General features: G+C 34.0%; 1 protein-coding gene across 1 annotated transcript in view; it reads right to left on the bottom strand.

Moving 5' to 3' along the window:
* The window catches only part of LOC145276934 (diacylglycerol lipase-alpha-like), a 285,454-nt gene that overhangs the window by 164,799 nt on the left and 98,373 nt on the right, over positions 1 to 22,282 (bottom strand). The window contains exon 2 of the mRNA XM_080128420.1: positions 17,185 to 17,396. Within this exon, the coding sequence (XP_079984546.1) occupies positions 17,185 to 17,396 (212 nt within the window). The remainder of the gene's footprint in view (positions 1 to 17,184; positions 17,397 to 22,282) is intronic.

The following is a 22,282-nucleotide window of genomic DNA, read 5'->3' as shown; positions in this document are numbered from 1 at the left end:
GTTTATATAAACAGCCAGATTCACACTTCATTACTTATGCTGATAACTAGAGCTAGGACAACAGCATGTTCTTTTCATTGTTTTGACTCTCGAGCATGTATTTGTTTATATCATATATACTTTTATATAGAGTGAAGTGATTCTCGATTGATTAACTGTGTCTAACTGTGTCAGATATATACTAGAGAGTCAAAACAATGACAAGAATATGCTGTTGTCCTAGCCCTACTCATAACACAGTGGATAGAAGTTCTGACTGCCGACAAAATCAATTCACAATCTAACACTTGCATGTCTTGGCACGTTAAAGAGCTGTAATACAGTGAAACAGTCTGTGTGAATGACTATATATACCTCTATTGTGATATTTTTGATTCATAATGAGGTAGTTATTTAAATGCTGCCCACCTCAGCATTATGTGGCACAAGGCCGGAAAGTGGGAACCCTGCAGGCTCCCCTAAAGGAGGGGCACTCCTGCAATTTTAAAAATTGCCTGAGTAACCCCGTCGGCATTCCCCGGTCGGGGCGCCTCAGGCAGCAAGCAATAAACTTGCCCCACTGGAAAGCACGGTGGCAAGGCCTGGGAGGGTGGACCTCCTATGTATTACCCAGGTGGTGTACCTCAGTCCAACAGGTGCTGGGCCGGTTCCCGGCCCCTCACCTGTTGGGCTGAGTGTCAAGTGACGAATCCTTGACCTGTACTACCCTGTCTCCCTGCAGCCGAAGCCGCTAGGAGACACATCCCATCATAAAAGATTTATAATGGGGTATGATCCCACACAGTCGGGCAATTCTATTTATAAACGATGCTGCTAGGAACTGACAAATCGAATTAATTCATGTTCTGCTACCAACCAATCAGAAACCAGAATTGCTCCATAAATATTAAACTTTTTCTGTAGCAATTTTGCATGTTTTTTCCGTCTCGACACGGTAAGAATATTTTGCTCTGTGGAACTGTCTACTGCAAACAAGTCACCTATCAGGACTTGTGTGTAACAACGAACCATTGGAAACTGTTCTGTCTACTGCAAACCAGTCACCTCTCAAGACTTGTTTAGAACAACGAACCATCGGAAACTGTTCTGAAACTAAACATGGCTTACACTTCTAGAACCTCTAATCTTTTAAAAAGCTGAGAACTGCTCATCAGTTGCTATTTGCGATAATGCAAAGTTCTTCATAAAAGTGAATTGAACACTCGTCAGTGGCTGATATCGTTTATATAAGCAGTAAGATTGCCACTACCTTGTTTGTGTTGATAGCGTAGTGGATAAAAGCTCAGACTACCGACAAAATGGTTGCTTTTCAATCTCAACTTGAGGCACTTACTAGTCTAATCATGCCGAAGATGCAGTAAAAATTTGTCTAAAGTCGAATTTTTCTTGCATCTATAGCTTCAAAGGAAAATACTCAAATACTTCCTAAACGAATCTTTCATACACACTACTTACAGCACTTTCAAAAGTGTTTTTTTTTAAAACTATGTTCACATTTCATCCCCTTTATTTCAAACTAGACGACGTTAATTATTTGCAAAGCAAAATAATATTTCCTAGGAAGTGTGATGCCCTTTTCTCTTCACTGCAACCTCTTTCCCACAAGAGGCATTACAAGGCTGTCTCTGCTCTATCGTTCTTTTCATGGAAAATGCTCGTCTGAATATCTATGAATCTATGGTCCCCCTTGCCAGATTTTCATTAAAAAATACTCGTCTAGTTACAACCACTATCAAAAATTTCCCTCACTCTCTATCTGTGCCTAAATCTAAACACAGATTCCATGAACAAAGCTTCTTTCCTAGAACTGTCTGCCTGTGAAATTCTGTTCTGCTGGCCTGCTTTCCGTCTAAACTACAATATGATCGTCTTCAAGTCCAATGTAAGTAAATTCTTGTTGAACCGGCCCCTTAAATCATCAAATTATAGATAATTTCTACTACTAACAATATCTACACTGTTGTCCCGATGACCAGTGTACACTCAGTAACCCTTACTCTCGAGTAACCCTCAGGCCTTGGTAAGTGATGACTTATGAACAAAAAAGTGATCTATGGTGACTGCAGTTTCACAGAGAAAAAGCGACTTTAGAGATTATATAAAAGACAAAAAAAACAAAAAGAAAAAAAAAATCAAAAAAACAAAAAGAAAACAAAAACAAAACAAAACCAAAAACCAAAAAAAAACAAGGTAGCTCGCGCTAACTTCACAATACACACATATTGATTTTATTTTGAACTTTCAGCAAAATTATCTATTCATTATTGTCCTCATGTTCTAGTTTATTTCTTTAATTTCTGCTGCTTCATGCTGAGGATAATAATGCAGGTGTAAGAAGTTTGCTTGCCATAAATATATCGTATATTACTATTAAGCTCTACTAATGTATTAAGCGCAATTGACTTAAATACTGAAACAAATACATCTACAGAATATTTATTTATGATTTAAGTATATATTAAATAAAACTACTTAGTAAGGCGTGACTAATTAATAAAACAAATAAATGCATGATTTTCAAAACTTATGTTAAGGTTTTAATAGCATTTAATTGTATTTCTGATAATAACAAAACAGTAGCAGCAGCAAATACTCGCGGCTTGAGATTTTGAATATCTTTGGTTTACAACATCATTGCTGATTAGTGCTAGCAATCACCTTCACTTCTGGCTTGTCCAATCAAAGGCCATCTCTACATAGTGAGCTGAGCATGTGACAGAGTTTACAAAAAGATCAAACCTACGGTAATACTCTCTCTTTCTTGGCCAGGACAACAACTCCATATGGCTCGGATCTGCTTCCTCCCCAACTTCCCTCTTGGGGCATAACAGAACCTACCCGAGCCTTTGGCTAGGGGGTCGACTAAAGCGAGAAGACACAGAATTCATCATGGCTATGACCAAACAATAACTTCAACCACACACACATGAACTCTCCTTCTCCTACAAGACTGTCTAATCTTTTTTCCTTGTCCATACACATGGATTCACGATTCTACTACTAACATCATTCGTATACATTTTTGCTGACGACACTACCATCTATTGTAACACATCTAAGACAGTAAACGACCAAGTTCTCTCCGATTCTCTCCTCTGATCTTGATCACGTTGTACAATGGGGAAAGGAAAAGCCAAAAAAAAACAAAACATTTTCTACACATACTAACGAAAGTAATCGATAAAGTTGTTTTTAAATGTTAGAATGAGAGGTTGTCTTTCTATTCTACAAAACTTGTAAAGCAGTTAACAATATGCATTTAAAATATATATTAGTCAACAGAATGCCCCCTATTTGACGCAAGCATCTCACAAATGATTGTATCTCATTCTAGAAAAATTTTCTCAATAAATAATTTTAATTTCTGAAAACTTCATGTTTTAAGAAGTTCCACAGGAAAAAAAGAACCTTCTTCGCCAGAGATCTGTGAAAATACAATGTTACATCGCGTAAGAATCCTGTGATAAAGCAAAACGTAAGCGTTCGTATATCTATATCTACTATTATATAACGGGAACTTTGTCTCTGCGCGTGTGTATGTGAGTGAGTTCCCTATGGACTCAGAAACGGCTTGGCCGATTTAAAAAAAAATTTCACATGAAGATACTTGATGTGTCTGGGAGCGTTTTTACATAGGTTTTGTATCAGAATATCTCCGATAGGTATTGAAAATAATAATTGAAAAAATCTGATTAATGAAGGAAGTCTTATTATGACCAAAGTGAACACTTTTATACAACCTTAGATTACAAGTGCAATTAAGAAGTTTTATCACCGCACAAGCAGAAAGGTGAAGCCTATAAAATCAACTGTAGATTCTTTTATAAGATAGAGACGCGTTTGAAATAAATGTTTCGTTTAGAGTACAAGTGAATCATGATACTTGACTTTTGCGTTTTAAACTTGAAGTGAAGCCATTATTTAGAGGTAATTTAATAGAATCAACAGTACATTCTTTACAGTGCAATGTAGACTACAATGTATTTTGGACTAAGTCACTACGTTTTCTGTTAGTTCTAAAAATTAATCTGAAAGCTTCACACATGTTTTATATTTTTCCTTCATTGATTTAAAGCTCACACTTCCTTCCACATTATTCTGAAATTAATAGATCATTTGTACAATTTAATAGCTTATGTGGCCCAATGCAGCCATATTGGATGTAGGCGTGCTACAATAGTGTTTAAAACGGAATTTTCCACATATAGTTAGATTAAGTATGAATAGTCCATTAGAAGTTAAAGATTAGAATTAAAGCTACATATATAAGAAGTTGCATCACAGACAGGAAGCCTTCGGTGACATGTAGCAGATGAACTGATAACCGTTTTCCTTTGTTTCTAAACCGCAAGGGGGAGAAGTCTTGTTTGGAACAGCTGCTCCTTCCCTATTGGAGATGGATTGGGAAAAAATTCAGGGGATATTATGCATGCATAATATTTACCGTAAAAGAAAAAGAACCTTAACTCAGTAAATAAACAATTGTGGTTAATAAAATTCTTTCCAAATGTTCATCACAACGGAAAAATAACTCTGCCTTTCTTCTTCCATGTAACTAATATTCCCATCTCTGTGGACTAAATGAACCGACTGTCAACAACAATAACAACAACACAACAACACTAAAAGAGCAACATGTACATTAGGGGTGTAATTAATCAACAGATAATCGGTAATCGGCCTAATCGGTAAAGTGGGTGATTAATCGGTTAATTAATCGGTCAATTTGCCGATTAATCAACCGATTAATCAGCCAATTAATTACTTTTCTCTTTCCTATTAAATTAAAACCATTTCATCACTGCTAAGGGACTCATCAAATAGCTTTGACACATGAACTAATTTAACTTAACATTTGTTAAGTGTCTGGCCACTATTATTGCTTTTTGCCTTTATTAAATAAAATGACAAAATACAAAGTAGAATTTGCCGATTAATCAACCGATTAATCAGCCAATTAATTACTTTTCTCTTTCCTATTAAATTTAAACCATTTCATCACTGCTAAGTGACTCATCAAATAGCTTTGACACATCAACTGCTAATTTAATTTAACATTTGTCAAGTGTCTGGCCACTATTATTGTTTTTGCCTTTATTAAATAAAATCACAAAATACAAAGTACAATTTCCAGATCTTAAATGAATGTAATTAAGCAATTAGATAAGAAAAATAATTACAAGCCAACTACGAAGTACAAATTGTAATTCTTTATATGAATAACTATAAGCTGTTGCTCTACTTCCTCTTCTATTCTTGCTGCCTTTCCTCTGCTCTCATAGGCTCCTCAGTATTTAAAGTTGAATGCTTTTAAGTTGTATTTTAGAAACATTAGAGTTTCTCCATTGCTAGTACACAGCCTGTTCCTCATAGGTTCATACACATTACCACCTGTACTAAAGAGTCTCTCACTCTCCACAGTTAAAGGTGGTGCGCTGAAATATTTTTAAGCCAGTTTACTCAGCAGTGGTAAGGTCTCCTGTGTCTTCTTCCACCACTGAAATGGATCATCATCTCTTGTGAGTAGTGGTAAAGCTACATAATAATCAAGCCCTTTTGTGCACTTAATCATAAGGCATTTACTCCTTTTGAGTTTAGATTGTGGTTCTTGCATTTCTGTTGTAGTTGAAGTCTCCAGGTTTAATTCAGCTTCTACCTTGTCTAATTTTTTATTTGTTATTGTGGGCGTATTTGAAGCTAATTCATCAAACAGTCTCGAAAAAGATATAGTTTTACTTTCACTTTGATCTTCTTGATCCTCAACTGAGCTTGGAGAAGTGTATCCTGCTGATTCTGCCTTATTATCATCAGTAAAAAGTAGAAGATGTAGAATCCAGTTCTTAATGGTGTTTTTCATGTTATCTTTGGAAATTTAAATTTGAATCTTGAATCTAGGAAAGTACACACAAGCTTTTATCATTTAGATTAGATGAAAATCTTGTCTCTATTTATTCATTAAATTGTTCAACAGTAGTAAGGATTCCACTAAAGTCAGAAATATCAGAATTAGATTGGACAGCTTTTGAAAGAAATAACCTCAAAGCTAAAATTCTAGATATTATCATCGATATGGTCGAAATTCTGTGACTTGCTTCTTTGGCGATTTCTTCAAACAGACTCAGTAACTGGACAATTTTTTTTAGCAAGTCCCCGTTGGTAAGTTATTAAGGTAGGAATCTTATTATCAACAGCATACATTACAAGAGCTTTCACTGTTCTAACTATTTTTTTAGCATATAATATGTTGAATTCCATTTTGAGGTCACATCTTGAATGAGTTTGTTTTTTTTTTCAAATGAAGCTGATCCTGTATTTCAGTTAATTTGCTAATTACTACTAGAGAGTGACTAAAGTGAGAGACTATATGTCTGTTATTTGTAATGATTGTCTTAACAGCCTGCTGGAAAAATAATGAGTAATTCATTGAGATTTGCAATGTATGTATGAAGCATGATAGTGATTCTAAACACATTCCTGGACACCAGCAACCATATTTGTTCCTGAATCCTGTAAAACTAACAAACTTTATTGAAGAATATATTCTCATCCAGAACACTGCGCAATTCTTAACTTCTTCTTGCACCTGTGTGTGAACCAGCGAATAGAGCAACTCTAAGCACAGCTCTGCACTGTTCGAAGCCATTTGAAAGCCAATGACCTGTCAAACTCAGAAAGAGAGCATTATTTATAGCAGCTATCCAAATGTCTGTAGTCAAAGAAATGCTTATGAAGAAATTATTGAATTTTTGTTTTTACTTTTGTAAATATATTGGAAATACTGTAATTTGAACAAAGTTTTGTGATTGGACTTTTAAATCCAATGTTAGATGCTACAGAATATGATTGAATATCAACAGCAATCATTTCTCCTATTAGATAATGAATCTCTTGTGACCTGTGGTCATTAATATCCCAAACTTGCTTTTTAGCCAATATTGATTCTATAGTAGTTTGGTGTTTTGCTGGCACTTGTTACTGGAATGTCTGTCCCCGAATATCCATTGTGCTTCCTTTTCTTATCTGCAACTTTTGCTTCTTTTGAACGAACTTTTCTAAGATGGTTTCACATATTAGTCATTGTAAAAGTTTTTGCTGATTTGCCACCCTTTGACATAACTTGCAGGCAGCGCTGTTTTCTTATTCTTGGGACTGACATCAAAATACTTCCAACAGAAACTGGTTGCCATAATAATTAAAGGTCAATATTTAGTTAATTTATTTTTACATATTTTAATTACTTATGTCTGATATCTAATTAGTATCTTATCTCAATAAAATAAACATTATCTTAACCAGAAAAATAAAAAAAATATATATGTCATGGAAGCAAGTGTCCAAAAATGAGTAACAAGAGTATGACTGATGAAGAATGCTTGATGTAGGCACATCGTCGCAATTTACTGTACAATTCCTCAACATGAAAACTGAAAGATGAAGTAATAATTTTATTTTGACAGTGATTTAAAGTACAAAATAATGATGATAATTCCATAGGAAGAGAAAGGAGGGAAATTTTTCATATGCTTACATTTATTTTCCTCAAATTCAATGCAGTTGTAAAAGTCTACAAGTTAACAGCACATCATGCCTATTATTTGATAATATGATGTAGACGAGGCATGTCTCTTTGATAAATTTTCAATGGCAAGCAAAAAACGGAGTTAACTTGTCTTCGTTTAGAATATAATTTGATTAATATTAATATCATTTATGACAACAAAATTTTCTGATAATTCGGCATTAGAAAACCTAGTAATCGGCCGATTACCATATGTCGATTAATTGGTAATCGGTCAATTTGCTAATCGGTATATCCCAAAATGTACATACAAGGTGTCCCAAAATCATTTGACACATTTGTAGGTCAAAAGACCTAAATAACAATTAGATAAAACAATCTTTTTTTTTGTAAATTTTTTTAAATGTATGTACAAAGGCCATTTTATTTTAATAAGGTTAAAATCTATTTATATCTGTATTTATGCATTTTTTTTTTAAGGAAATGTTCCGGAATCATTTGATTTGTTTGCATGGTGATATCAGTTGGCCCGTAAGATCGCTTTATCTAAACTCCTGCAATTTTTTCTTGTGGGGATATTTGACGTCAAACGTATTCAGACACTGCCCTCGATCTCTTGAAGAATTAAAATGAACTATTCGTTCTGAAATTGCTGCTATTCCACCCGAAATAATCCATCGAGTTATTGAAAACTTTCATGAACGTTTATAATCGTGTGTTAGCAATGATAGGAAACATTTGGCCGATTTAATATTTAAGACTGCGTGAAATACGTACTTTTAAAACACGTACAATCATGTGTTAAATACGTACATTAAAAAATTAAAAAATATATATTTTCCTTGTTTACTTACTATTTAAAATTTTTTTTTTTTTGACCTTCAAACCTGTCAGATCATGTTGAGACACCCTGTATTTTCCAGTCTGCTGAACGTTGGCGCACCACAGCTGTTGTGACCATCAAATCTTTATCTATCTTCCCATGTTTTATGTGACGAGGACAAGTACAAAACTAACAGAGCCCATCCGTCTTCAAACAGTTTTAAAAAGTAAAGGTGGAGTTTGTGACATTTTTATGGAGGTAATTTTTTTTTTTTTTTTTCATGTTTCAAGTATATTTACTGAAGCTGGGCCATTTCGTTGGCCTTTTTTGCTGTCAGACTGATGCAAATGTTCTCTGTAAATCGTTTTGTCAGACGTGGAAAAAAGAAAAAAGTTCTCAAAACTGTACTGGAAGATATTTCCATTTAAAACGAAAGAGAACAAAATAAATTCACGCAAATACGTAATTGCCAAGATATTTAATAAAACCATGAAATTATAGTCCTAGGAGGTCCACTTTACTTAAGTAGTCTCATGCATAAATCAGGAAACATTCCCATCAATAAAAACAACGAAATTAACTAAAACACACTCAAACCTTATTCTTCTTGCTAAAAGCTAACAGAAAAAAATAATAAAGGCAAATGACAACGTGCCTAAATCTAAATGTAGATTCCATGAACAAAACTTCTTTCTTAGAACTACACGCCTGTGGAATTCTCTTCTGTTTGCCTGCTATCCAGCTGACTACAATCTGATTGTTTTCAAGTCCAACGTAAACAAGTTCTTGATGAACCGTCCCCCGAAGTAATCCAATTTACAAAATTCCCACTACTTATGTTACTACACTATAATCAAATTGACTAATGTATACCCATTAACCCTTATCCTCGAGTGGCCTCCAGGCCTTGATAAGTGGTGATTCCTGTGTAAAAAAAAAAAAACATTTATCTATCTACTATATTAATAAAGTAAAATCGATTTTCTTCTTCATCACGGAACGATAAAGGCAGCTGCTATACATAATTCCAATATGGTCACCCTTCCTCTCAATAACTGATGCATGTTTCCAGAAATTAACAGTTTCAGTCAATTTTATAACTTTCTACATTAATTTCGACCAAGTTTACTCTCCCAACAAAGTCATACTTAGAAGAGATATGCTTACATTTCATTCACTCAAAAATAACTAAATATACTGCGTTTAAATGGGAAACAGAAACCAATAAGTTATGAAGGTACAGGATGGTCGCATGTCCATAGACAATGCGTGGAAAGAAATCTGGACAATATAGAGAGATGTGAGTTTGATGGTATGGCCACGTTGAAAGAATGAATGTAAGTTTTTGAGTTAGTAGGTGAAAAACAGTTAAGGTAGCAGGTCCGATTCACAGGGGAGGGGCGAGGAAAATACGGAAGAAATGATAATAATGAACTTGAGAGAAAGAGGGATAAATAAAAACCTGTCCAGAAATAGTTTAGGTTGGAATTATTTTTCTAAAATCAGTTTGATTTTATTCCTTACTAGCAGTTCAGCCCAGCTTTTCTCTAGCCCTATGCACTGTTCATAAATTTATGTGCATATGTATATATATAAATATTAAAAAGGTGACCTACATCTAAAATTTCAAGTGTTTAGACCCAAAATTGGCGGAGGAGTTTCGTAGAGTCTGCAAAGGTCAATTCTTTCAACTTTGACATCTTGGCAGTCAAATTTTCGCTCAAAATTTGATTAAAAAGCTTGCTGAATGTCTGAATACGCTTTATGTTAAATTTCAAATGTTTAGACCAAATATTTACTTAATAGTTTGCTAGAAACCGCAAAGGTCAAATCTTTTTAACTTTGACTCCTTGGTAACGAAAATTTCAGGCAAAACCCGATTAAAAGGCTGGCGCTATATCTGAATACACTTTATGTAAAATTTCAAATGCTTAAACCAAGAATTGGCTGAGAGGTCAGTTTTTTAACTTTGACCCACATTTTGAACCCTTAACATTTATTATTTTGGTCTCAAATCCAGTTAATAGTTTGATCCATGTCCAAGGAACCTTTATCTAAAATTTCAAGTGTTTAGACCCAAAATTGGTGGAAGAGTTTCGTAGAGTCTGCAAAGGTCAATTCTTTCAACTTTGACATCTTGGCAGTCAAATTTTCGCTCAAAATTTGATTAAAAAGCTTGCTGAATGTCTGAATACGCTTTATGTTAAATTTCAAATGTTTAGACCAAATATTTACTTAATAGTTTGCTAGAAACCGCAAAGGTCAAATCTTTTTAACTTTGACTCCTTGGTAACGAAAATTTCAGGCAAAACCCGATTAAAAGGCTGGCGCTATATCTGAATACACTTTATGTAAAATTTCAAATGCTTAAACCAAGAATTGGCTGAGAGGTCAGTTTTTTAACTTTGACCCACATTTTGAACCCTTAACATTTATTATTTTGGTCTCAAATCCAGTTAATAGTTTGATCCATGTCCAAGGAACCTTTATCTAAAATTTCAAGTGTTTAGACCCAAAATTGGTGGAAGAGTTTCGTAGAGTCTGCAAAGGTCAACTCTTTCAATTTTGACATCTTGGCAGCTAAATTTTCGCCCAAAAGCTGATTAAAAAGCTTGCTGAATGTCTGAATACCCTTTATGTAAAATTTCAAATGTTTAGACAAAATATTTGCTGAATAGTTTGCTAGAGACTGCAAAGGTCAAATCTTTTGAACTTTGACCTCTTGGCAGCCAAATTTTCTGCTAAATACCGATTAAAAGCTTGCCCTATGTCTGACTACAATTTATATAAAATTTCAAATATTTAGCCCCAAAATTTGCTGAGAAATTTGTTAGAGACTGCAGAGGTCAATTTTTTTAAAACTTTAACCCCAATATTGACTCCTGAACATTTATTGCTTTGCGCTCAAATCAAATTAAAAAGTTTTATCCATATCCAAGTAACCTACATCTAAAATTTCAAGTGTTTAGACTCCAAATTGCAGAGGAGTTTGGTAGAGCTTTCAAAAGTCAAATCATTGAACTTTGACCCCTTGACAACCAAATTTCTGGCCGAAAACCGATTAAAAAGATTTTCTCAATACTTCAAATACCCCTTATGTTAAATCTAGAGTCTGTAGACTGAAAATTGACAGAGTAGTTTGGTAGGGAAATGTATACACACACACACACACACACACACACACACACACACAGATGATTTTACTTTTATAGATATATAGATTTAAAGGCAATTTTGTGTCCTGTTCACCGAAAAGTCAATTTTTAGCTTGAATTAAAATTTAACAGCAAAATTTTCAAAGCCTTGTGTTACATGATAAGGGCTGTCCCCTTTTCATGTAAGTATAAAAATAGAGAGATTTAGTTAAAATGAAAATGAAATAGCAAAGACGAAATTCGAACCTCGTAATTTAGGTTTAGAAATAGATTACGAGAGAGAATTAGCAATGGAATGTAAAACAAACCATTGTTTAACTTAGAGAAAAAAAAGTTTCAAGAAAAGAATGTGCGTTGTCAATTCTGTTATAAAAAATTCAATTGAGGAATGCAACTTTACAAGATAATTTAATAAACATGTTTTTAACATATTGGAAATATAGGTTATTGGGAATATAGGTTAAAATTCCTTTTGCAAACAAAAGAAAAAGTTTTGGACACGCATGTCCAGAACACGTGAAAGAGGACACATGTTTTAACATGTGTATGACGTCATGGAAAATGGGAAGTTCTAGATATAGTTAGAAACTTGGGAGAAACTGGGGAGAGTTAGAGAGAGTCTGAGGACGACAGACGACAGTCCAGACATGGGCATTCGAACGTCTAGAAGTGAGACGGTCACTTTTGAAACTTAGAATGTGAAGCTTTGAATTCTTGACTCAGAAAACCACGGTCGGTCGTGAGAAGAAATAAACCCATCATGTGTTTTTATAAACGTCGTCTTTGTGTTGTAATTCTACCAAAAGGTAAAGTGAAAATTGTTATTATATGTCTTGTATATCATGTGTTTCAAAATGTCTTGACATACACATCTCATATCTACAATGTGAACTCTACATCTCATATCTACACTTATAAGTACGAACATTTTTATATATATAAAAATCGTCATAACACGAAAAATATCTCTTACAACAACATCCCTCTCTCTATACATCTCTCCCTAAGTCTCTAAGAACCTCTTTTAACAACAAAACGAATAATACTAATAATGAACTATATAACACTTGTTTAAAATGGACGTTAAATCAATGATGATGATGGTGATGATGATGTATCAATTGAATTGAATAATAAAAAAAAATACTCGCATATGACTTGAACAGTTTTGCTGAAATTTGAACATGGCATGCTGTGCTTGCAGTCTGTGCCAGCAAATTTTACGTTTTAATTAAACATCTATTTCTCACAACAAACTACTTTTGGAAAAAAATCGTTAGAAATTGTCTGTAAAACTTAATTTGCAGTTCAGCAGCCAAGCCTTTCCGAGATTTAATCAAAAGGATTTATAAAAAGCTGAACGTTACTCCTTTTCTCATCCAAATCTATTAAGGTACCAGTATGAATTGATTCTTTTTTTTGTTTGTTTGTTCGTTTTGTTTTTGTCACGTAGACTTTCTTTTGCAAAAGATTGATCCATTTGTATTATTCGGACTACTGTTCTCATCCTGAGTGTTATTTTCACAACGTTTTAACCGATGTAACCTCCGATCTTCTTCAGGTGTATCTTGTCGAACTCTGGATTCTTTGTCAAACTCAGGAATGTGCACGGAATTTGGAATGGAATCCTTTATTTAATTCACGAGGGTAGAATGCTCTCATTCCGTCAGCCATGACCAAGTAGAAGTCTTCCTACCAATAACTGATGCATGTTTCTGGAAATTTTCATTCAATTTTCTACATTAATTTGGACCTGAATTTACAGAGGAATTTGAAATTCTTAGTATTGCAACTGTCTGCAAGGACCCGAGTTGTAACATATAAAGTACTATGTGAAATTCAGTTCTAAGTGAAACTCTTCTGAAGGTTGAAGGTTCAATCTTCAGTGTGAGCAATACTAAGAATTGCAAATAATTTAAGGCTTCTACTTGGTTATGGCTGACAGAATGAGAGTATGGATTGAAGTTTTCCATTCAAAATTTCAATGCAGATTTCCGAGTTCAACAAGATACACTTGAAAAAAGTTGGAGGTTACTGTGGCACAATGGGTGAGAGCCCTTTTAGAGGGATACACAGTTCCCCACATTAATCAATCTTGTGCCAAACTTGCTCGATTCTCATGGGGAAACAAACACAAACTCAGCGAGTGCACAGATTTAAAGGTTGATGCTGTCAACGCGGGAGATAAACAGGTGTTTTGTGAAACTGGGTGCGAAAGGGTGATAGCGGTCACGTCTGCTGACTGACAACAGTTTGAAAAATAAAATAACATTTCATTTTGAGCTTGTATCAAATTTTATACCTCTCTCTCTCTCTCTCTCTCTCTCTCTCTCTCTCTCTCTCTCTCTCTCTCTCCCCAATGAAGAAAGAGAGGAGAATTGAATCACACTGTAAAACAGTTGCCACTTAAAACGATACGGACGCACAGCAGTTTTGCGCCAACCATCGACGATATGCGCCGGGTTGAGTTAAAAATGCACTTCAACACTTAATAAAATAGTTTTATTTTTATAAGAAAAATATCTTTGTTCACTGTTTTGTACAAGCATTCAATTTCAGCAGCAGAGGTTCCTGCCTGCCATTAACGACGATGGAAATGCTGGCGACACCATATCGACCCCCTTGATGTAAGGGATGTGCCTATCGTTTCATTGTGTCTAACACCCAAGGAGCTGATACCCATTCGCAGAACATAACAGTTTCAAGAAACATCCACACGACAAACCAAGTAACGATCGGATTACATGCATTGGCTGAAACATTGTGCAATTAACATTCACGATGAGAACAGTAATCCAGATTATAGATCCTTATCTAAAACATTCAGAAACACGATCCAATTTTCTTCCTGAATTTCTATGGTGTCAAGATAACGAGGTCTTTGATGTGACTGAGGCACATGAGACAAGTACTTTTCTTCACTTTGTTTACTGTTTTCACCTTAGCGTGACTGCAAGATATAGGAATGAAAGGAGTAAATTCTAGGAGTTTCTGTCATTACTAACAAGCAGAGCATTACCACTGTTGATCAAGAGCAGAGTTTATCAGGCATGTGTACACAGTGTTATGATATATGAAAATGAAACTTGGACAGTGAAGGGTTGAGGACATGCATTGCAAGGAGAGAAATGATATGAGAATGATACAATTAATGTGCAACATGAGTCTTACAGAAGAGCTAAATCTGATTGACTCTCTGAGGAATATTAAATATGAATAGTATAGGGAGATGTCTGCAGAACAGGAGATTATGGTGATCTGACCATGCTGAAAGAACAGATGACAGTTTTTGGGGGTGTTGAACAGTTGAGGTAGTAGGGTCAGTTGAGAGGTGAAGGTCATGGAAAACATGGGAGGAATTGATGAGGATGGACATAAGAGAAAGAAGGCTAAATAAAGACCTGGCCAGAAATATATCAGTTTCCAAGTCAATTTCCTAAAAGTCACCCAAAACATACTAGCATGTAAAATGGCCGACTATGATGATGACACTGAATCATCGGTCCACGTCATTATTTACATCTAAAACAACTTGATATGTCAATTACTAATGCAGCTCTATCTATCTAATACAAATAACTAGTCAATCGAGTTGCATGACTGAGTCGTTTATAAGCGCCCCCTGGCAGAGAATACACAAAATAATCAATTATTAAAGAGGAATTAACTCAACACTACTTTAGGAAGGATGCACTCATTTAACAATGAATATTGTAAGTAGCATCTGAGAGACATATAGAAAACATAAGAGGTTTTTTTCTTTTTCACAGTGCTCGGGAAGAGTCTCAAAAATAAATAAAAATATACATTTGGACTTTGGAGAGGAGGGGAAAAATAAATTTTTGCAGTTTGGTGCAAAATAAAATGTAGTGTAAAATAATATATATATAGTCATCCACATACAGTACTGTTTTGCTGTTTCACAGCTCATCAGTGCGGCTAGACAGGAAACTACCTCAAGCAAGGATTGAAACCCGACCGTTTGTACGACAGTCAATGCTCCTAACCACTACGCTATCGGAAGCTGGTGATCGAGTTGTGAGTTTAACGATGTTTTGACATCGTCCAAAATACCTAAGCTCGATTTGTTTACACAAAGAGCATCGCTTTATACGCTAATGGTAATTCGTGTATCACTTCTCAATATGCTCAACTCAAGATGAGGAGCATTATAGTCATCCACATACAGTGCGGCTAGACAGGCAACTACCTCAAGCAAGGATATATATATATATATATATATATATATATATATATATATATATATATATATATATATTTAGTAGAAATGGTAATTAATAAAAACTGAAGAAAGTGCTCAATACTCTTGTAGAGCAAATATGCGTTTTATTTTTTATTTTTATGCGTTTTATTTTTTTTATATTTTATTTTTATTATGTTTATTTATTCAAAAATAAACAGTTACATTTGATCGCTACAAATAGCTGTCTGTTTCAGTCAATGGGACTTCGTCAGGCGACTGTGACGATATATATGTGGGGGGGTTGACGATTAATAATTTTGACACAATAGGAAATCTGAACTGTTGGGGGGTATCAGAATCAAAAAAGATTTGTGCTTATTTTTCGATGCCAAAAACGATTCCTTTAATTACAATTTTTTATTTGATTTTGTTTAAAACAAAATCTTCCACTGCTGATAGTAATAATAAAATAATAAATATTTATTGATTTTAAACTACCAGTAAAACTAAAATCTATGTAGACTTCATAATAGACCATGCAAAAGGCCAGATTTAGTCTATGAATCATAGTTTGGAAACACCTGTTTTCGACAGCCAGATCGTGATCTGTATGCTATATATCAGGGATGCACACACATATTATCAACATGAAAGCTACTTATGAGATGACTAAGTCTAAATGATTTGCCACCTACTAAAAATACAAAACACATTATTTATAAATATATTGTAAATTATTTTTATATATACAGTATATGCAGGTGTACATTAAATTATTGCATCAACCCATATTGCGCAGTACAGCTCTGTACATTTTTTGTCATTGCCTTACTATGATGACTTGCATTAGATGGAATCAGTCAGGGATGCATAGTTAGGACAGTAGCTGCTAATAGCCAACCTCAAGTAGACTTATAGATGCTCATGAGTCATGATGGAGCGGTATTTGGACTTTATGATCTTCGTGTGGGAAAAGACTGACTCACATAAAAACAAAAAGTACATCCAAATAATGCAGTCAAGAAGGTAGCACATTTACTGATGTTGCGGTCCTCTGTGAGTAAGTTCCATAATTATCCATGAACTTTGCATCAGGTGAACGTCGGCTTATAGTGTCAGAATCTCATCCTTTACTCCAGAAGACTTCAGGTTGCAATTTTCAATGCAAGTGAAACAACCTCAGCATCTTTTTAGAAAGAGTAAAACATAAATGCAGCGGTTAAGTCGAGTAAAGCAAAGTCTTTAAAGCATTTGTCGAACTCTGACGGATAATTGCCAATTTGTTTTATCTCGCATGCACTCTTAATCTGCACACATGACAGCTCTTGTGTCTCCAGCTCTGCCGCGAGGTTCTGAAAGTTTGCCAGCACTAACACTTTTTTTTTTTTCAATATCATGCGATCTACCCGCAAGTCTCTGGGATCGACCAGTCGACCGCGATCAACATAATGGACACCCCTGCTATATAGCAAAAATTACTTACCTAATCTCATGTAAATAAAATGTTGCATATATCGTCTCGGTTCGGTATTTATTATGCTTCCCCTCATACTGGTCCATGCTATGCATCCTTCTACCACGAGGCAAACGGAGAGTATCACCAGGTATCCAAAGACATGTCCCTTTAAATCCTTCATGCATGCCGCATCCGTATCAAAATTGACCACAAGGAGAGTAGTTGCCAAGACAATTATCCTGCAAAAAAAATAAAAACAACGCATGAACAAAAATGATTCTTAAGCAACTTGAATCATTACAAAATTTGGGCGTTTCTTTGTCATAATAGCGAAATTTGAAAATCGAAATATTGAATTTCAAGTAAAATCAATGGTAATCTATTTAATTGTTATGTTGCAATAATGAACCTACCCAAAAATTGTGAAAAACGATAAGATAAAAAATTAATTATTAATGAAAACGGGTTTCAAAGACAATTAACGAAAAATTGAGTTTTGCTAAAAAAAAAAAAAAAAAAGGAAATCAGAGAGTTCAAATCGTAACAAGGGAGATAAATATTTTCTGATAACTTTTAAAAATTTATCAAAACTCAATTTTCGCTAATTGTCTTTGAAAACTGTTTTCATTAATAATTAATTTACTACCTTATCGTTTTTCGTAATTTTTGGACATGTTTATCACTGTGACATGACAATTAAGTAGATACCATTGGTTTCACTATGAATAGTACATAGGGCCCGAGCAAAGCCAGGCTGAATTGCTAATAATGTATATATGTAAATGTCAGTCAGTGAGTCAACATTTGTTTGCTGAAGCCTTTACCTGTATATTTTAATAACACAAAACACCTGCTAAAATATACCTTAGTTCTAGGATTGAGTTATGTTCCATGTCAGAAACATCACTCATGATATGTAACAAGTAAAGTACAAAATAAGGAAGCAAGACTGACATGGCCGCTGAAAGTAAACCCAAAGTCCATTTTTTACTCTTCTAAACAATTATGAAAGAAAGATATCTGAACAGACGTGTCACAGTTTATGAATTTTTAAATCAAATCAAGGTAAAATAGTTTGTATTGGTTGTTTTGTCTTACGGCACATCGACCCTTTTAAGGTTATTTAATGCCAACTCCAGTAATTTGGGAAATATTTGTACACTTCAAGTTCTTTATATCTCCAAATATCTATTTATGGTGTTTGGTTTGATTGTTTTGTAGAGGAAAATTGTTTTTGTTTTTGACTTTGCAGAACATGATTGAGTTTTGCAAAGGGAAGGGGGAAAAACAATAACATCAATGTTCGATGTATTTTATGTCAGGTAGCCAGACAGCCTGATCTGGTAGCACCAGAAGAATAAATATGGTAATGATTGTGGCCCAACGGGTCACGGGTACGTCTAGCACTCTTCAATAGAAGAGAAAACAATTCTATCCATCCATAAGTTAATTGACCTTTTCCATATGAGCCTTTGAAGAGCTGATAACATTTGTAATGTGGTCATATCAAAATGTTTCCGGACCGGATATGCTTTGATTAAATCATTTCACGTACAACAAACATTTATTAGTACTAATCGTATTTAAGTCTTCCAATAAGACTTGCACTATCTAATCATAGTCAATTATTACACGTGATTTTGTAATGCTATCTCCAGATTGGACTGTGATATTCATAATGGTTGATTAATTTTAGCACCATGTCTGTGTCAGATTCTGTGTGGAGCTTGACCGATTCAGAAAATCGTCTAAATGTTAGAAATAAAGTATTGGGGGGGGGGGGCATATAGATATATGTGTCCCCAATACGTACACACTCTCGACTAACTCAACAAGCAACAAAATCTCACCCCTTGACTGTTGATGCTGGAAAACCGTCTACTCCAATAGTTTGCTCCCTCGGACTGTTAAACTCTGTTGCCTGCTTCCCTGACTGTAGGTTACATGCAATGTGAACAGATATCTCGCTGTTCAACTCCCCATTTATTCTCTGTTAGACATGCTCTTAAATAGTAGCCTCTTACTATCCAAGTGGCAAAATGCATTGTTTGGGGTGAAAAAAAAACCCATCTGTACATACCACAGACACGGTTGTAAATTAGATGACAAAATAATAAATCACTTTATTTTAATCTACACAGCAATAAGAAAGAATAATAATAATCTAATATATAAAACTCACTATGTCTGTGTGTGTGTCTGTCTGTCTCCATTTTTTCACTGCATTTTCTCTGAGATGTAAGGTCACAGAGTGGCACGAGGCAAGTCAAATGTTTGCATTTTTTGTGGACCATTATTTTATATATATATATGACATCGTCTGTCTGTCTATGTCATGTGCAAAGATAGACATTTATACATACATTTTTATGAAAACAGTTTATTTTAAACTATTTGTCATCCATCTAACGATAGCTAAAACGGTAACAACTATGACTGAAGCGCTAAATGTTTTGTTTTTGGCTCTAACTGATGGCACCTAAGTCATTTTCCTTTTTACTTTTAAATTCACTACTATATATTGGGTACAATATTATTATGGGACCATTACCGACCTATTGATGGACTCTTCCAAATACTATATTAATCGAGAACCAATTTCTCTCACTGATATTATAGGACTCTACCAATATCCGACTGACAAGTAAAACTCACATCACCACTTTTCTCTGTAACTTGTTCCTTTTTTCAGTATATCTTTAAAACCTATACTGTGTTCCGAGTTGTCTTTTCGTGGTCCTAATCTGGGTCAACATCAAATATAATCAAGAGAGAATTGGCTCTATGATAATAAATACGAAATCTCCATAAATTAAAATATCATATTTAAATGTATTTTACGACCGGGCAACGGTCGACTGCCTGCTAGTACTTTTATATAATGATGTGATCAATCTCTTCTATTAAAAAAAAAGGCACCAATTAGGCACGACACATTAGATGCAGGCTTTACTCTACATTCGTCAACAAGATCAGACACATATTTTGCTGTATCGTCACGGTTAATACCAGCAGATTGAAGAGAAAAAAAAGAAGAAAAAAGAAAAGCCTTATTTGAAAAAGACATATTGTTGAAAGTCTCAAAGAAAAAAAAAAACTTTAAATAATTGATTATATACATGTAATAAAAAAAAATATATATATAACATTTAGTTTTTTGAATTCGTAAATAACTTTAAGGCATTTTTTCAAAGATATGAATAACATCTTCTATGAGGAATATAAATAATAAGGAGACAGATCAGTCGCGTAGCATCAGTTCTTGCCGCCCGGGGAGGTCGTAAAATTTGACGTCCCTCCCCCCTGCTGACATATAATTACCTGTTTTTCTCACCCCCGCTGGCATATAATTACCTGTTTTGCCCCCCCTCTGGTATATATTCACATGTTTTGCCCCCCCCGCTGGCATATTAGTACCTGTTTTGTCCTCCCCCCCCCCGCTGGCATATGATTACCTGTTTTGCCGCCCCTCTCACTGCTGGCATATGACATCCTGTTAAAACCTTCAAAATTCCAAAAAGCCCTCAAAATATTTATTTTCATTGAACTGATGGTTACACAATTCCCTTTAGATTAATGTTTACGCAATTCCCCTTTTTTTTTAATTTTAATTTAATTTAACGATTTCTTTTCAATAATTTGAATAATAAGTATGTAAACATTAACGGCTAGGGTGTGAGTTCCATATAGAAATGTTGATTTAATTTGAATAAAATAAAATAAAATGTGCTTGAAACCAAGTCACAACGTAATATTAGGAAATAAACAAATATTTTACTTGTTTGAAATTTATAATTTAAATATATTTTCGGAGAAAACAACGCACTGAGGATGGAGTATAGTTCTTGTTATAAATTTCAAACAAGTAAGATATTTGTTTATTTCCTAATATTACGTTGTGACTTGGTTTCAAGTGTATTTGATACATATTTTATTTTATGTAAACATTAATCTGAAGGGAATTATGTAAACGTTAATATGAAACAAAAGAAACCAAATATTTTCAAAACAAAAACGTATAATTCATATTATAAAAAGAATGTTAAATTAAATTAATTGGCTACACAAACAAATATAATAAATTTTAATGAGAACATTTGGACACCTGAAAATGTAAAATGATAAAATCATTATTATTTAGTTTTTTGTTGTTGTTAAAGTTCCAATTTTCGTCAAATAACATGACTGTATCAAAGAGAGGATAGTCCGATGTAGTTTTTTCTTTTTTTTTTGATAATGTTATTATTAAGAGTTTAAACGCAAAATTTAAGAAATGAAAAATCTCACATTTTAGAAAACATTATTTTTATAAATTTAAATGAGAACATTTGTAAAAAAATGAAAAGGTTAAGAAATAATAAAATCATTTTTATTTACTTTTTTTTATTGTTGTTATTTCCGAATTTTCACAAAAATAAACATGGCTGTTTTAAGGAGAGGAGAGTCCAATGTAGTTTTCTTTTCTTTTTTCTTTCTTCTGTTATTATTAAGAGGTCGAACTTCTCAAAGAGAAAAAACGTCTTGTATCCATGCTTTTTGAAATCCGTGTGTGTAAGCACGAAATTTAAGAAATTTGTTGCTGTTAATATTGTTTCAATCCTTTTAAAAATAGTTTTAATTTTTTTTTCAATAAATGTATTTATGAATTGAAAATAAAGCTATAAATTAATATTTTATTAGAGAACTATCACAAGGCATCAAGTCGGTTGAAAATTTACAAATATACTTTTCACGCTTTTTTTTTAAGCAAAGTTATCAAGAACTCTATCAAAATTCACTCTATCGACAAGTTCCCTCTCTATGGAGAGGATTTTCAAGTCTGTAAGCCTTGTCTGGCCTATCTTTGATCGAAGGTAGTTTTTTATGAGGTTCAGTTTTAAGAAAAGGCGCTCACAGCTGGCAACGCTAATAGCTCGGGGAAGGAAAATGCGCAGCAAGATCACAATATTAGAGACAGAATCTCTGTATGAAGTTCAAGAGGTCTATTGATTTTGTCTTTTCGTGAAGCTTTCACAAAATACTGTAATCTCTTCCTTTCAGCAAAGAATTTATCTTTTTCTATATCTTCGTCAACTTCAGTAAGCTGATAATCATAATTATCATCAAGCAGATTTGACGGCATAAA

The sequence above is a fragment of the Euprymna scolopes genome, chromosome 5 (genome assembly GCF_053919585.1).
Source record: "Euprymna scolopes isolate OS-2025 chromosome 5, ASM5391958v1, whole genome shotgun sequence".
NCBI classification, from domain to species: domain Eukaryota; kingdom Metazoa; phylum Mollusca; class Cephalopoda; order Sepiida; family Sepiolidae; genus Euprymna; species Euprymna scolopes.
This window is presented reverse-complemented; position numbering and strand designations above follow the sequence as displayed.